General features: G+C 32.8%; 1 protein-coding gene across 10 annotated transcripts in view; it reads right to left on the bottom strand.

The window, feature by feature from the left end:
- Positions 1–14,636, bottom strand: part of LOC148605106 (uncharacterized) — a 45,101-nt gene extending 30,465 nt beyond the window's left edge. For 6 of the 10 annotated variants that reach the window (XM_088549563.1, XM_088549569.1, XM_088549568.1 and 3 more), the window contains exons 1-2: positions 5,014–5,133; positions 27–157 (exon numbers count right to left, since the gene is read on the bottom strand). In XM_088549563.1, coding sequence (XP_088405689.1) covers positions 27–144 — 118 coding nt within the window. In that variant the 5' untranslated portion in view covers positions 145–157; positions 5,014–5,133. Of the gene's footprint in view, positions 1–26; positions 158–291; positions 5,134–9,346; positions 9,468–14,521 lie in introns of those variants that run through there. The other 4 variants (XM_088549564.1, XM_088549573.1, XM_088549565.1 and 1 more) reach the window with 3 other exon arrangements.
- Between the last annotated feature and the right edge of the window lie 2,108 nt (positions 14,637–16,744).

The following is a 16,744-nucleotide window of genomic DNA, read 5'->3' as shown; positions in this document are numbered from 1 at the left end:
TAATTTTATCAAGGAGGAATTTTTACCTTCTGTGCTGGGTAATGGGTTCTTTTCCTCTGTCTTGACATGGTGAAGAGCCTGTGGACTGGCCTTGGCAATGTCTCCCAACAGAGCGTTGTCAAGTTTAGTTGCAGTAGTTGCCATGACTAGGTATTATCTGAAATAAAAATAAATATAAGGTTTAGTATGGATGTGCACAATAAAAAATTTTCTAACCACTATTAACTTCTTATATCATGCTACAATCATAGAGTCTGATCTTGTTGATGGCATATTTTCTGACATTCTTACCTACATGTACATGTATTGTGAAGCAAAACGAGTTCAAGAGCATCTACCTATTCGGTACCTTTCACCACTCTTTTGTGCAATCTAATTTCCAAGGACAGAATACACGTATAATACATTCTACATGTAAATAGGTATACAAATGCCTGATGATATCATTCACATTTAAATGTGTTTTTTGCTCTTTCCATAAGTTAACTTATTTGTTGAGGTATTCCTGTTATGGTTTGATTCTATAAATCACATGTATATGTTAATTCCAGTACTATACCTGTACCAATATACATGTATATACAATGATACATGTGCATGTATGAGAGGTAGTGAGTCATGAATGAAGAACAAAATATAATAGATATATTTACTATAGAGAACGACTAAGCTTGCTTCCAGCTATATGTACATGTAACATTTAATATTTTTTGTACTTAAACATCAGTTTTCAAATGTTCACTTAACCGCATAAAATGAAATGCTTTATTACCCCTTTTCTTCATTGTTTCAAATCCACACTTTAAACAGGAACAAACAATGCAGTGCATAAAATGTATTACAAGAATATTTAATTCAATTCCTTCCAAAAAGGATCAAATACACTTATTAAGTAGCACTCCAGCTAAGAATCATGCAAAATGTGATTCATGGGTAAAAAGCCTACATATTTTTATTTTTGATATTTTGTTCGAATTGCCATAGTAAACAGAAACTAACATTTTGTTTTTCATATAACCCGTGTTCTTAGGAGATAAAAATTATATAGAATGCACTGTAGATTTCAAAATTAAGGGAGACAACTCTATAAATGACACTCAAATATAATAGAATCTATTGGATTTTCAATGTTGATTATCTCCTAAGAGCAGGCAGATTTGAATAAATAATTACACATTTCTTAAAATAGACCCATAAAACAACTTAATTACAAAAATAAAAATACGTAGCCTTTTTTGGGGTGTATCACGTTTTTCAGATTTTGCATGATTCTTACAAAGACTGCTACTTAAGACTTCAATACTTCTCTTTTTTTTTTTTTTTTTTACCGACTACTCATAATACTTCCTACTAACAGAGTTATCAAGGGAACTAAGATTCTCACAGAAATCAAAAGAATGTAATCCAGGGACAAAGACCAGACATGGAATTCATATACAACACTTAAATGCAATTTTGTTCAGTAGTTAGAGAGGAAATGCAACAAGATGCTTCATTTATGTACATTTATTTCTAAGGTGCATAACTCCAATAAAATTTGAGGAATAAACATTTTCAGGTAATATGCAAAACCAGACATTGTGTTCTAACTACATACCAAGGTACAACACAAAAACCAATAAAACATATTTTGCCTTTACTATATACCAAATTTCATGAAATTATGTTCAGTAATTTTAAAAGAGTGACTGATTGATAGACCCAAAAGTTAATATTATATACTCTGCAACTTTATTTCATGGGGTACAAAAACTATCATGAGTTTTGTCTGCTAATGTAGCAGATCTGTTTATACAACTTGATGACAATCTTATTTTTCACAGTATTCTATGGAATGATTTGTAAAAGCCTGAACTCCGTTAAGTTTTAACATATTGAGATATTCACAATCTGTAGAGCGTAATTTGCAGTCAAAATTCATAGAAGATACGCAGAATCTGTGCAAGTTAACACCTCTGCTGCAGTTATTTTGTAAACCATTCATATGACATAACATATTACATCAGTTTATGTAGACCTTTACAGTTGTCAGTACATTTTTCTCAACTTTGAAACATTTAAATAATTATATTTAAATGATATAATATACATGTACTATACAATAATAGGAGATTTTTGGCATGATAAAGATATCATCATAATAGACCAATTTAGAAATTATATAATTTTCATCATGACCTTGACAAATAGCTTTAGGACAGGTTCATTAACAAGGCTCATCTGGATCTTATGAAGACTGGTGGAGTAAGCATCCCCTGCTTTTCTAGAAATACCTGCCAAGTTGCTTATAAAATGTCATGTCTGGGGTAGAAGAAAGAGGAATGGAGAACTATGACACAGTGAAGAAATCTGTTGTCATGGAATAAAAAAATTACAAAAGAACCTTTCTATTCTGTATAAAAATAAACTACCAATCTGTACAAACCAGTCATTCAGCCTTCATAACTGATTCTATTTAAAATTCAATTCATGTTATACAAAACAGTCCGTCCTAAAGAGGTATGGTTTGGATAAGTTTATTTAACTGCAACTTGAACTTAGTGATGCACCAGTGTTCTAGGATTCCTATTTCCCGTTACCCAGGGCAAGTGAAATTTGGGTCAGGGAAAGTTAGGTACTTAGTTACACTTTCCTGTGCAGAGTTGAAAACTTAATATGCTGTAAGGATTTGTTTTGTTAGGCAAGCAGTCATTGACTGTGGGAAAGTTTATTTTATATGGATTTTTCCTGAGGAAACCTCAATTTCTGAAAAATCCTAGAACACTGTGGACAAACCAGCAATATCAGCTGCAAAAAGGATAGAAATATTACACAGAATTTCTTTTGCAACTTAGTTATGCAATAATCATCCGAGTTGCTCATTTGCTTTTGTTACTTTGTATGTATGATTTTAGTTACTTTATGTTCTTTGTTGTGTATGTCTATTTTCCATGTCGGGTCTTTGTCCCTGGATTACATTCTTTTGATTACCGCTATAACCTTGGTTCCCTTGATTACTCTTTCAGAAATATCAGTTTATAATATTGTTTTCAATCGAAATGTTTCAGAGGTGGATAAAAAAATTCTGAAAGGGAAGAGGAGAAGGGAGTTCCAGACAGGTATCATGCTATTTTTTGCCCAAACTTAGCACAAAACAAACAAATTTTCCAATATAAGGGCAAGTCTCATAATCCCAAACCCAACCTGAATCAGCCATTGACTTAGTGATGTGATAATCAAACTGTGACTAACTTAAGTGTAACTATGCATCAACGAACAGCCCTACAAAAACTTGTTCTCTTTAATTGGGGTTAATATCATTAAATAGCATTTTGAAGAATCTTGTTTGGACTGACTGTAAGTCTAGACAAGATAACACATAATCTAATTAATGATCCTTTAATTCACATTTTTTGGCCATCAATCCAGTGTACTGTGTGATCTCTTATTACTGTTTTTTTTTTTAATAAATGGGCAACAAATACTCATATCCAAACAATAAAATATCAGTACTCTCAGCAAGAATAGGTCATCACTTCATGTACATTTCATTCAAAATAATTAATGGGTCAAACATAGATAATCAACTTCAATTTGAATTCTATTCCTGAACTTTGGTGTCTTGCAAAAACAGAAACTGCTTAACACTCAAAAGCACCTGAGTTTACCCATTTAAGGAGGTAGACATTGGTTAAGGGACACAACTCTCACAAATCATTGGAACGTTTGTATACAGCATTTTACATAAATCTTATGCAAGCATCAAAGAAACGGACTGATTTCATTCTGTTTCAAATGAAAGTTTGATAGGCTTTGGTGAAATTTAATGATACAAACATATCACTGATTCGACGAATTACATCCCTTACCACTGGTCTACCTCCTTGATATCTAAGAATGCATTTTATACTATGTTAAAAGACTTTTGAAAATTGTATGACTCCTGGGGAAAGCTTCAACTTTCTAACCATTCATAAATTAACCAATCCTATTTCAAGTAGTGCATTCCATGTAAAGTTATATTGTATATAATGACCACCTATCTCATGCAACCAGGATTTTGCTCTCCCTGAGAAATTCACTGGGCTGTTTGCAGAGCAAAATTACAAAATTATAAATATTACCACAACATCAAGATAAACTCAAGCAAAACAAACAGTGCTTATGCACATACAGTATGAATTTTATCAACTTTAAAACTGATGACCTTTTGAGAACTTTAAATCAATTAACTTGAAAAAATGAACACCAGACAGCAGTACATTGAAAAATAATAGATGTCGTTATATTACTGACAAACAAAATCATTCATATCATACACGCTCTCCCATTTACAAACTGTTTTTCATAGAACACCTTTTTTCACTTTAAAATAAGTTTTAAAGACATACACTATGCATACATGTAAAAATCATGTACACTGTTTAATACCACATAAAAATAAAAGGAAATGAATACCTCTAACTTTTCATAAAGTTTTACACATAAAATGTAATATTATGTGATGTAATGTAATATGTGCCAAAATAGCTGAAATACTTTAAGTATAGGTGGGTGTTGTAAGTGATGTGTATTCCCTGTTAGTGATGTGTATTATGTGACCAATATAACAATGGAGTGTTTTTAAAATAATCTTACAAAGAGGGAGAAATTGGAGATGTTATAAAAATTGTGTTCTTATAATTTTACATTTAAAACAAAAAACTACGTACTAAAAATCTTATGAGGTACAAAATACAAGTAAAGTATATATATATTTAACCATTTTGATCATTAAATTCAAAAACCCACTTTTGGTTCAACTTTTCCTAAAATACAGAACAAAATAAGTTTTTTTTTTATTATTGTACTGGGAACAGCTATTGGACTTTTCTGAATGTCTCAAGTTATAAGACCTTATAAAAGGACGTTACTCCCATTGTGTTGAATAAATCTTAATCATAAAGCTCATTTTCCCGTAAATCAAAAAAAATTAATTCATACCAACTATTCACAGGTAAACAATTGTTGAAAATCTAGGAAAAATATACTTACTTTTATTTTTTGGAAATAAAACTGTAATCGTAACACAATGAATAAGAACAAGCAATATTTCCTATTTGTAAATACTTTAAGCTGTATCTCATCTACTTTTATATCCTAAAGTTTGTCAACAGGAAGTAACCCACTCTAACTAAGGTAATATTGTATTAGATCGAGGCTCAGGTAGGGTAAACCAGTGTACTACATTTGATGTTACAAGTTGTCTATTAGAAAATAAGATATAAAATATCTATGGAAATCGAGCCAATAAACATTCAATGTAAATCTGTCAATATTTAAACTAAGGCCATAAACCTTTTGGGTAAATATGATGATAGTTTAGTTTGATATTCAATAGCATCAATGTATATTTATCCCAATGTACAATCTGACTTAACTCAGTTCATTCTTAATCTGTGGAGAGGAATATGAAAATAACCATTCTTAGAAATTCTATATTTTTGCAACAAAAACTGTTAAGTCATCAGTAAATTTGATCAAAATGATTGGAACTTTATCTCAGTAGAGGAACTAGTATAACATGAATTGCTATAAAATAAGTGCAGAAATGAGGAAGACAAATAAGAAACTAGACCTACAGGGATCTAGAATTCCCCTTCTCCATCACCTGGCAGTTGCAAGCTCAATATACATGGGTGTAGCCCCTGATATGGCAGGTACTGCTGGTGTAGTTCCAACAATTTACAGGGGCGCAGCTCCTGGTACGGCAGGTACTGCTGGAGAAGTTCCAACAATATACAGGGGTGCAGCATCTGATATAGCAGGTACTGCTGGAGCAGTTCAAACAATTTTTGTTGGTACAACATGCAGTACCTAAAATTCTTCTTAAAATTAAAAATACTGGATATTTTACTAGGAAACTAATTAGGGCAGTGGAGGTAGGGAGTTCCCAGGACCAGACCCCCCTTCCATGTTGGAAATTATTTTGTTAACTTAGTGTAAATTTTGTGCAAAAGTTCACAAGTAATAGTCTGATGCCCACCCCCTTTCAAGATCTTTGATCTGCCTCTGCATGGAAAGATTCATTTGTAAATACAGCTTTTCAGTTTCTATTGAGGGAAAATTTATGCCTTAATTTCCTTTGGAAAGAAGAAAATTTGAAGAGTTCTTGAGCTCTTATCTGTTTTTATTGATAGACATGCAGCAAACCAGAAAGTGGTCAGGTTTCCATGACATCTTCACTTTCGTCAACTTAAAATCACATGAACATTTTCAAAAGCCTTGGTACAGTTGTTTTTAAGATAAATGGGTTATGGGTCTTTGAAGCAATATTGCATGTGCTATTCTAAAAGCCTTAATAACCATGAGTGGATAATGGAAGGAAATGTGGTTAATGAAACTGTAACTCATTTTACCGAAATGATGTAAAAAAAAAAAAAACTTGAATCTAATGGCGCAAATTTTAGTCAAGTGGTGGTTTATTTCATACCATGTTTCGCTCACTGCATAATTCATATTACACTTTAGTTGGAAACGAAGCCAAAAAGCCATACTATGTTTCACTCACTGCATAATTCATATTACACTTTAGTTGGAAACAAAGCCAAAAAGCCATACCATGTTTCACTCACTGCATAATCAATATTACACTTTAATTGGAAACAAAGTCAAAAAGCCATCCTAAACTGAGCTCCCATTATCTTTTACCCTTAGAAAAATCTCACATAAAAGTTCAAATTCAAAAATTATCCCCTTCAAAAGGCCTTATTGTATAAAATATTACATTAACACAAATCAATCTTATTTTTGGCCTGAACTGGGTACATGTTCATGAAGCTGCATCCTTTTAAAGCAGGATATTTGTAGTAGGACAAAATGACAACAAAATCCTCTCTAATTTTTTACTTGTATAAATACAAAGATAAGGGGATTAGGAACCCAATACATGTACCAAGTCAGCACTTCTCCTCCTAATCCTATCAATAAATGGTCAAAAAGTTGGTCTTAAGACCCAATAATTATTTGTCTACAAGATTATCTTGTGTTGATAATTGACTTTTAATGGTTTTTATATATGTACCTCACCATATGACAGGGTAGGAAACTCACTTAAATTCTAGCCAGTCCTGAATGCAATTTTTTCAATATATTTACTATTTGCTAAATAAATTTTTGCTACAATTAGCCAGCTCTGCCAAAAAATAGCCAGTCTCAGGCTGGCGGGCAAGCTATTATTTCTAACTGCATATGAAGTGGTACGGTATTACGTGATACCTTGTGAAAAGTTGTGTGGCAGTCCATCTGTCAGTCTGTCTGTCTGTCCCCTGATGGTTTCCAGATGATAACTTGAGAAGGAATCAGTAAATCTGACATTTATTTAACTTGGCACGGTTGTTCAGTAACATTAAATACAGGTTAAGTTTTAATTTTCAGCAATATCGAAGAGTAATCAAGGGAATCAAGATTCTATCGCATATCAAAAGAATGCAATCCCAGGCTAAAAACCAGACATGGGAAACAGACACACACAACAAAGCACATAAAATAATAAAAAAAAAAAATACAAAGTAACAAAAGTAAATGAGCATCTCAGACTCCACTAAAAAAATACTGTAGATTCCTAGTAAGGCTAATTTGAAAATTTTCCCATCCCCTTTTTATCACCATTTATAGCAGGGTATTGCTTAAGTGTCAGTATTTGTAAGAATCATGCAGTGGGTGTAACGTAGTAGGACAAAAATCAAACCATTTTAATTTGACTATTTTCACCATCAGAATCAAGGAAAACAAGAAAAGAATTTCCATAACATGCTGGACTATGGAGTTAGTTTCATTGAAATGCACTGAAAATAAAATATTTCAAGGGGCAGACAACTCTGTCAAAACCCTCATTTTTCTAAGATTCTACAGAAGAATTTCTCAGCAAATCCAATGATGCAGAGATCAAATAATGGTCTTTTCAAAGAGAAAAAGCATCCTTAAGTGACATTTCATTGTCAGATTGTTGGGTTTTTGACATGCATGTTGCTGATTTTTCCCATTTTGCCAGATTCTTACAAACACTTACCACGTACAATTAATGATACATTAATGGCCAATTTTCATTTGTGTCTCATTTTGGTAAAATACTACAAGTACCTTGCTGTAAACTACATGTTTGCATTGAATTAGAATGTACAAGACTCACAAATATCAATAAAACATGTACTTGTATACAGTCTAACTTTACTTGCTCAAACTCGGATGGCTCAAGCGCCAGGGATATCTAGAACACAATCCAAAGTACCAAACTTTTCTCCTATATAATCAAAAGAAATAACCTTGGATTTCTTGGAACTCCGATTTCTTGAACACTAGAACTGACTTGTTGGTCTGTTCAGTAATAAACTTTCGAGAATAACCTCACTAACTCAAACTCGTCAGCCACTTTGTCAGCTTGGGTAATAAAAGGTGTAATAAACTGAAACCATATCGCTTATCAGTGTCATTTTAGTTAATTACAGGTAATACTTAAGATTCCACTAATTAGGTAGTTTTAATCTAACATAGTACTGATTGAAGTTTGAGAAGTCTCTAAGTCGGCATAATGAAGGCATTAAAGAAAATTAGATGAAAAAAAATTATTGACCAAGAATTTGAACTCTGAAAATTTTTTAAAAGCAAACACATCAATTTTAATGATCACACATGAATATAACCTTCCCAAAATGAATGAAAAATATCTGAGAACTAATAAAAAAATTTGTAGGAAGTAAGCAATTTCTAACGATTAAGTCGAACTCAGACCGACAATGAAAGAAATCCGGAAAAACATGAAACTCCCGATTGCTGAAACACATTTTAATGGTCCAATGGAGTGTGAGCTACCGAGGTTTGACTGTACATGAAAGAGTACACATGTATAACATTGTGTAAAATATCAATATCTCTTGCTTTCAAATGCACCCTTAATTTATAATATGTATTTCTCAATGGTCATAACTAGTTTCAATTTACTAAGTTTCAATGTTTTAGTCCTTTTATATTAAAAATATTGCTTGAATACATGAAATTGTTAATGACATTTCATCTTAATTTATAGGAACAATCCCAATAATACTTCATAATAAATTTCATCAAAATTAGAAAAATAAAGCATAATGTTATAACTTTATCCAAAAGTTGCTTGTGTGTTTTTAATATAGATGTTTTCATTAACTGAACTTTTCCTTTAAGCAGTTTTGCAAACAAAAATATCCCACAGTTTTAAATCTCCTTTGTTCCACTATATGCACATAGACCAAAACATTTAACTTACCCTAAACAATAATTACACCATCAATAAACAGTCTAAAAATAACCCACAATTGACATAATTTTAAAGCCCTACAAATACAATACTCACATTGGTATAAGTATCAGAACTAATCAAAACAAATTGTGTTAACTGTCCGATTTAAAATCGACAATCGTCTAAAGCTTCAGTGACAGATGTCTCGTCCTTTTGTTAACGTGTACAATAGTGTGCAAGTGTGTGACTAACGCTCAGTCACTTCCTAAACAGGATAGAGGGACAAACAATGTACAAACATGGTCATGACGTTATATTACCTTAAATTGTATGAGGGGAAGTAACGACCCGAATAATTGCCAATCATTCATGAAGGGTCATAAACAAAATAAATGGAATTGATGTAATAACAACTTGTATATATCTCTTGCCCACAAGCATATTTGGAATAAATATGTAACAATTTATTGTATACTCAACTGTCAGTTGCGTCACTTCTTTTCAATAAAAATGAATCCTTTACCATAACAAACACTTTACCATCTACACATACAAGTACTCTTAATCCATAGCCACAAAAAAATGACAGTGTCTGCCTTTTTCAACAGTGCCTTGTCTTCTTTTTATTTGGAAATATGCATCATTTATATAAATTTGGACCAATCAAGTAAATGTACAAAGCTTGAATTTGTGCAACAAACTACATTTGTATTGATATTACAAAGGGTGACCATAAAGAAAGTCAGCAAATAAACTATCCCATATGTAATTCATCTTATATAAATGCAGGATAATTCTTATCCATCTTATTAGGGGATGTTTAATTGGGTAACTTTCATTTATGGAAATAACCTTATTTGGGAGGTAATCAAAAACCTCCCACAAATATAAAATTATTAATATATGAGAGAATCTAAATTTTTCATTGATTTTTCCGGGATTCTACCCATATCGTGGGAGGGTTAACAGGTATGCAGACGTTCATACCTGAAATACATGTAATGCAACAATATAATGTATACTGTATATCTAGAAATGCTTTGGATTAACATGTTTAAAATAATAAGCTATGGGTACAAAACTTGTAAAAATGCTGCTAGCTTTAACAGAATAATATGATAATCAATTAAAAGGTAAATAAATGAAATATGATCACAAGTGCTGAAAAACTTGTTCCACACGTGCATTGAATCTTAATGCATTCTTGGCATGAATGGTCATTTTTTGGTTATTCATGACTATCCTGCAACATGTATTTATCATATAGATTTTTTTCTATCATTTATTGGTATTTTCAACATAAATTTTAAATTTTGTGAAGAGTGATTTGAAATTTGTGTAGTGACATTTTGGCAGAAGAAAGTCAGAGAAAGAATTAACCGAATTTAGTTCACAGTGTGAATTATTCAAAATTTTTACGCTGGGACCATTTGGTAAATCACTGCAACCTACATAATAATAAATAAAATGTTGTTTTGGCACATATACACGACTGTATAGTTATTGTCCTTGAAAGTGCAGGCAAGTAGTCATACCACATAAACAGATTATTCGAAATATCAATGAAAACTGGTATGGCCCTCAATAAAGAAAAGACAGACTTCAAACTGCAAAAGCATAATGGAAATGGTCAGGTAGCACCATTGGTCATATCCAGTAAAAGGTGTAATGGTTCAGAACCAAATAACCAGAATTGTTCAGTTTCAGACATGATTTTACAAGGTCTATAAACAAAGCAGAAATTGGCAAAATCGAAAATTAATATACAATAAAAAAAAATTGTACCGGTTAAATCTGGATTTGAAATAACAGAATTCCACTAAAAAGCAGAAAAAAATCATTTCTGCAGTTTAGGGATTGATTTAATATTTTGGGTCAGGACTGAAATCATTATTAATTGCCAAGATAAGAGACAGAAAAATATTTTGGGTGAAATCTATGAATATTTGATTTCATTAATTTTTGCCTTATTTGAGGGGAAAGGCCCTCTACCCCTTCTGAGTAAGCCACTGGATACATATATTTTATTAGTCCATCATCTATGGAAGGACAAGTAGTCCATAAATGATGGACTAATAAAATCTTGTTCAGTCAAGTAAGAATAGAAATTTTATGACCACAAACTCTGTTAAAAACAAAACTTTCTCAACTTGAATGGTCTGTTGAATTAATGCAATGCAAAACAATATACTTAGTACAAATAGTTAATTGAAATAGGTAGAGGCTATAACAGCCAGAAATTGCCCAAAACTTCCATATTATAGTTTATTTGAGCTGTATCTAGACTTCAGGCAAATTATGAAAAATTGGTGTTGTAACAACTCTTTTGTAAAAATCTGATTTCCTAAATCTGATGCTATGAGGTCATTATGTCATAATAAGGGGTATTTTATTGGAAAAGATGAAAAATTCTTTAAAACACCCTTAATTTACATTGGTTTTTAAAAACAAAAAATAACCTCCACATTCTTCCATCAACAAATTATTTTCATACATTGTGTACAATATGTACAGTATAAGCAAGACATATCAAAAGGACTTATTGATGGAAGGGCGTGGATGTATAAAATTTTGACAATAAAAGACTTAAAATAGCTTTTTCTATCAATTTTTTTAATAAATTGATTCAAAATATCTATATTAGTGATGCCGTTTCACAATTATAGTTTGTAATTTTAAAAATTGTGCATTCAAGTGCATGTGTCTTTTACACTTGCAATACTGTTATAATGTTATCACTTCAGTATGCTGCAAGTCATTTTGTTCTACAGCCATAAATTTATAATTATGGACTTAGTATCTTAGGTCTTGTTCATGCAAATCCATGAGAATCAAGCTCCATTTTTAAGTCATTAGATTTTAAAATCTGTCTGCATCTATCTGGTAAACATATAACTAACAAAGACTTGAATATAATTATATGACATGCAAGTTGGAATTTGAAGAGGTGGTAGCATCTTTTCTACATATTAAATTTTATTTATCATTTATGTTTATATGATAACACATCCTTACTCATTTCATAAAGATCACATATAATTACATTTACAATGATTTGTTTCCACATGAGCAAAATACAAATGCACCAAAGTATCGGTATAACTTAAATCCAACACAGTACCTTCAGAGGATACCATAAGGTCTTCAACAAGAGTATACATACCTTAAAGCATGCTCTGAAAGTCCCTGTAAGCAAGTAGCAAATCCATAAAACAGATCAACACCAAGGAAGCTTTTCAAGGAATTTTTTCTATAAACAACTTGCATGAAAATGTAGATGTTATTGAACCTATATGTAACAACTTGTAAAATGTAGGGAACAAGACATGAATTCAAAATAACATGTAAACCAACCCTCTTTTGAAGAGCTAACACTCATTTACATGCCTAGTATTTTTACCCCTTAATCCTAGAAATGTGAGATGTATGTGATAAAACAATTCCCAGGGTGCAGCTTGCCATATCACAGAGGTTGAATCCTCAACAGTTGGGGCAAGAAGAGACACACCATATGAAATTTAACTGGGATTAGACATTTGACACAGGATAAGAATTTGACAAGAATCAAAGTGGCCCTTTTCTGCACCTAAGCTTACTCTTAAATGGTTCAGGTCATTATCTCCAAAGTCAATCCAAACCTTCCTTTGGGGTACAGCACTTTGTGGTAAAATTTTATAAAGATCCATGGTATTAATTCAATGTGGATCCTGAAAAATTCGAAAGATCTTTTGGAGATAATCAGTTCAAGACTATTATCTGAATATAATAGCATTAAAACCTATGATTTTTCAACACTTTATTCCCCATACCCAGTTAAAATCCCGACTTAAAAACATTATACATCATTGTTTTTCCAAAAAAGATGGTACACCTAGATACAAATATATAGTTCTTGGTAAAGATTCCTCATACTTTGTAAGAAATAATTCCAAATCATTCAGAATTGTCAACTTTCCTTTCATCTGTGGCAACATTCCTTCAGCTCCTGTGTATGGAGTGTTCATATCACAACTCATACGTTATGCCAGAGCTTGCCGAAACTACGCAGACTTTTTGTATCGCGCTAGAAGTCCAACATATAGGCTTCTGGAACAGGGTTATGTTGCTACAAGATTGAAGTCATCACTACAGAAGTTTTATGGTCGTCATCATGAACTCGTGGATCATTATGATGTATCCATCAGCACCATGAAAACTGATTTATTCAACGGGTCATAGTTTACCTTTCCTCGTTTGTCAACCCCGGACTTGACTTTTTTTGGCAACTCGGTGGGTGTTTCTAGAAAAGCAGAGGACGCTTACCCTACTGGTGCACCTGTTCCATGCTCCCAGTTTTTAGAGGAGTCTGAGTTGCTCATTTACTTTTGTTACTTTGTATGTATGATTTTAGTTACTTTGTTTTTTGTTGTGTGTGTCTATTTTCCATGTCTAGTCTTTGTCCCTGGATTACATTCTTTTGATTACTGCTATAACCTTGGTTCCCTTGATTACTCTTAGCAGTAGTAGCAGCATACCTAAATTTGCCGGCGGAGAGCTCTAGGCAACATGCATGTAAGATGGTAAAACACATGTAACAATAGGTTTCCCCAAAAATTATTTTAAAAACTTTTTAAAAAATCTAACTTAAAAAATGTAGCGAAAGAACTATACAGTTTCATACTAGACAAAAGGATACCGGATTCGAAAGCTACACGAACAGCAATAGTTATGGGAAAATACCTCTCTGAATATTAAAATATCAGAAATGTTTCTACAATGTATGCATCATTTAAAAATTCCTGATAGTAATCAAATCAAGTTTGGGTTCCTTTGGCTCCTATTTCAATATCACACTCTTGCTGGCCAAAGTTGACCAAGATATAATTGAAGAACTTTTTGGGAATGTAATGTGAAAGTCCTTTATTCGTCATTTACAATAAAACCTTGAATTGGTCAAAACGAAATGCTGTGCTTGTATATAGGCAATCAAGTTTTACCGTGAAAAGGGAGGTAATTCAACATTACAAAATATTTAAAGTTTCCTTCACATGTTCACCATCCTGAGATTCACATTTTTCCACACACTTAAAATATCTTTGCGTCAAAATATATGCTGTAACAACATAGGTGGAAGCATATTTACCAAGTAAATTTGTTAAAATAAGTTTACTTTTCGCGGGAAATTATGAGCAATATTATTGTGCACTTTCTCTTTAAGATATATGCATTCGAATATAATTTGATAAAACAGTGTGATTGAAACAGACCCTTTAAACGTAAAACAAATGAATGACAATGCATTTGTGTTACCTATTCGAAGGAGATGCACACTGAAGTTTGGTTTAACAGGAGGCGGAAGCTGATGTTGGATCCAGGTGCGCGGGTGAAAGCAAAAGTGGCACTTCGTATCCCGATCATGAAAAAAATCAACGTGCTCATGTACTGAATCAATTTACATCAATTGTTTGAATTTTTTCGTTTAAGAAATCGTCAAATCGCAAGAATCGAAATCAAACGTATTTAAACTCAAGGTTGTTCTTGTAAATTGTTAACATTAAAGCCTTTGATTTTAAATGCACTATTATGAGAACGAATGACATTCAAACATATCTTTATTAAAGCCTTTGATTTTAAAAGCACTATTATGACAACGAGTGACATTCAAACATATCTTTAAAATATCACAAAAACATGCACGTGGCATCATAACAGTGCGTCACTTTGCGTTATATTCAGGCTCTTTTTTTTTTCTTGTTTGCTTGCTTGTTGTTGTTTGTTTGTTTCTCTTGCCATTGGGGCTTGCTCCCAATATCAAATATGCAGCCTGACTAGTATCCGTGTTCATTGACTAATTTTCGAATGAGTACTCAAGGGAACCAAGGTTATAGCGGTAATCAAAAGAATGTAATCCAGGGACAAAGACCAGACATGGAAAACAGACACACAACAAAGAACATAAAGTAACTAAAATCATACATACAAAGTAACAAAAGTAAATGAGCAACTCGGACTCCACTAAAAACTGGGAGCATGGACCAGGTGCACCGGTAGGGTAAGCGTCCTCTGCTTTTCTAGAAACAAACGAGGAAAGGAAAACTATGACCCGTTGAATAAATCAGTTTTCATGGTGCTGATGGATACACCATAACGATCCACTTTTCACACAAACTGGTTTAAAGAGTCAGTGGAAACCAATATCCAAAATGATGGCAACAAGTCTGTATAATGATGAGGTGGGGTCAGAAACAGGAGTGTCATATTAGCCCAAATGTGATCAAAACTGCCAATACAATACAAGATACAAAAGTGCGCCGATACGGGATTTAGCCGTCCAATATGTCATAGTGGCCTGGTTAAAATACATATTGACCGAGGCCAGTATGACGTGTTGGACGAGTTAGTTAATAAAGGTATAATTGCGAAAGGTTTTCCATATTGGCTGAGTTATTGGTTCTCGGCTAGCAGTATTTGACTTCGGCTACGACTCGGACCAATAACAAAGACAATATGGAAAACTTTCCGCAATAATACTACAGTGGAAGAAAGCCCATGTGATTACACTGCCTTGACTTGGCACATGTCAGATCGTGTATATGAAGACAATGCATTTTGACCAGTGACTATACGACACTAACAATAGTAATATTAAGTCTCTGGTTTTGACATAGAAACTGGGGAGCGTAAACTTTGGCAATCCGGCACTCACGAAGGTCGTCTTCACTGTTGCCTAAAGTAGATTTCCAATGTACTTGAAACTGGATTAAGCACTTTATTATGTTGAAATATTGGCCCAGAAAATAAATACGCAACTCAAATAAAATTGTTTAATGAAGAGTTATGTTTGAATCATTACCTTATGATAATGCACTGACAAGATGAACTAAATCATAAGTAGGTTTATAGATACATAAGCCTGTTATTGCAATTTGAACATATAGTATATAAAATACAATATTATACATAACGAGAACGGGTATGTGTATATGTAAAAAGAGACAACAACCCCATCGAGATGAAAATGTCGGTCCAATGCCACCTATTGGTCTTCAACGAACAACGAGGTAACCCTCGTACATCAGGGCAGGCTGCAGCTGGCCCCAAAACATCATTATACACAGGTACAGCGAAAGAGTAGCCCCTATATACTCAAGTAACATAAAAATAAACTAAAGGTGAAGAAGAATCAAGACATACAGAGGCCAGAAATTCCTGACTTGGGACAGGCGCAAAAAATGCGGCGGGTTATTAAAGTATAGTATACTTTTTTTTAAGCCAAACCTTAATCCAGCCAAATCGAAGGAAGTCACTTCGGTCACTTCTAGCATGTCAAAAATGCTGGGAACAACTAGTCAATTGCAGAATTAAAAAAAAACATATATGTATATACATATAAGAGTACACGTCTCGTCATTGCGTTCTTTAATTCTAACTTGCATTTACATAATTTCGACAGGAGCTAACACACAGTCACTAGGATTCCATTGTCAGGGCATTATTACTTCTTAACAATCATTTCATAACACATTAATTGCC

Source organism: Perna viridis, chromosome 10, assembly GCF_037379345.1.
Source record: "Perna viridis isolate PV_CMFRI_1.1 ecotype Kerala chromosome 10, ASM3737934v1, whole genome shotgun sequence".
NCBI lineage: Eukaryota > Metazoa > Mollusca > Bivalvia > Mytilida > Mytilidae > Perna > Perna viridis.
Note: the sequence above shows the minus strand (reverse complement) of the source record. Positions and strands in the feature narration are given on the sequence as shown.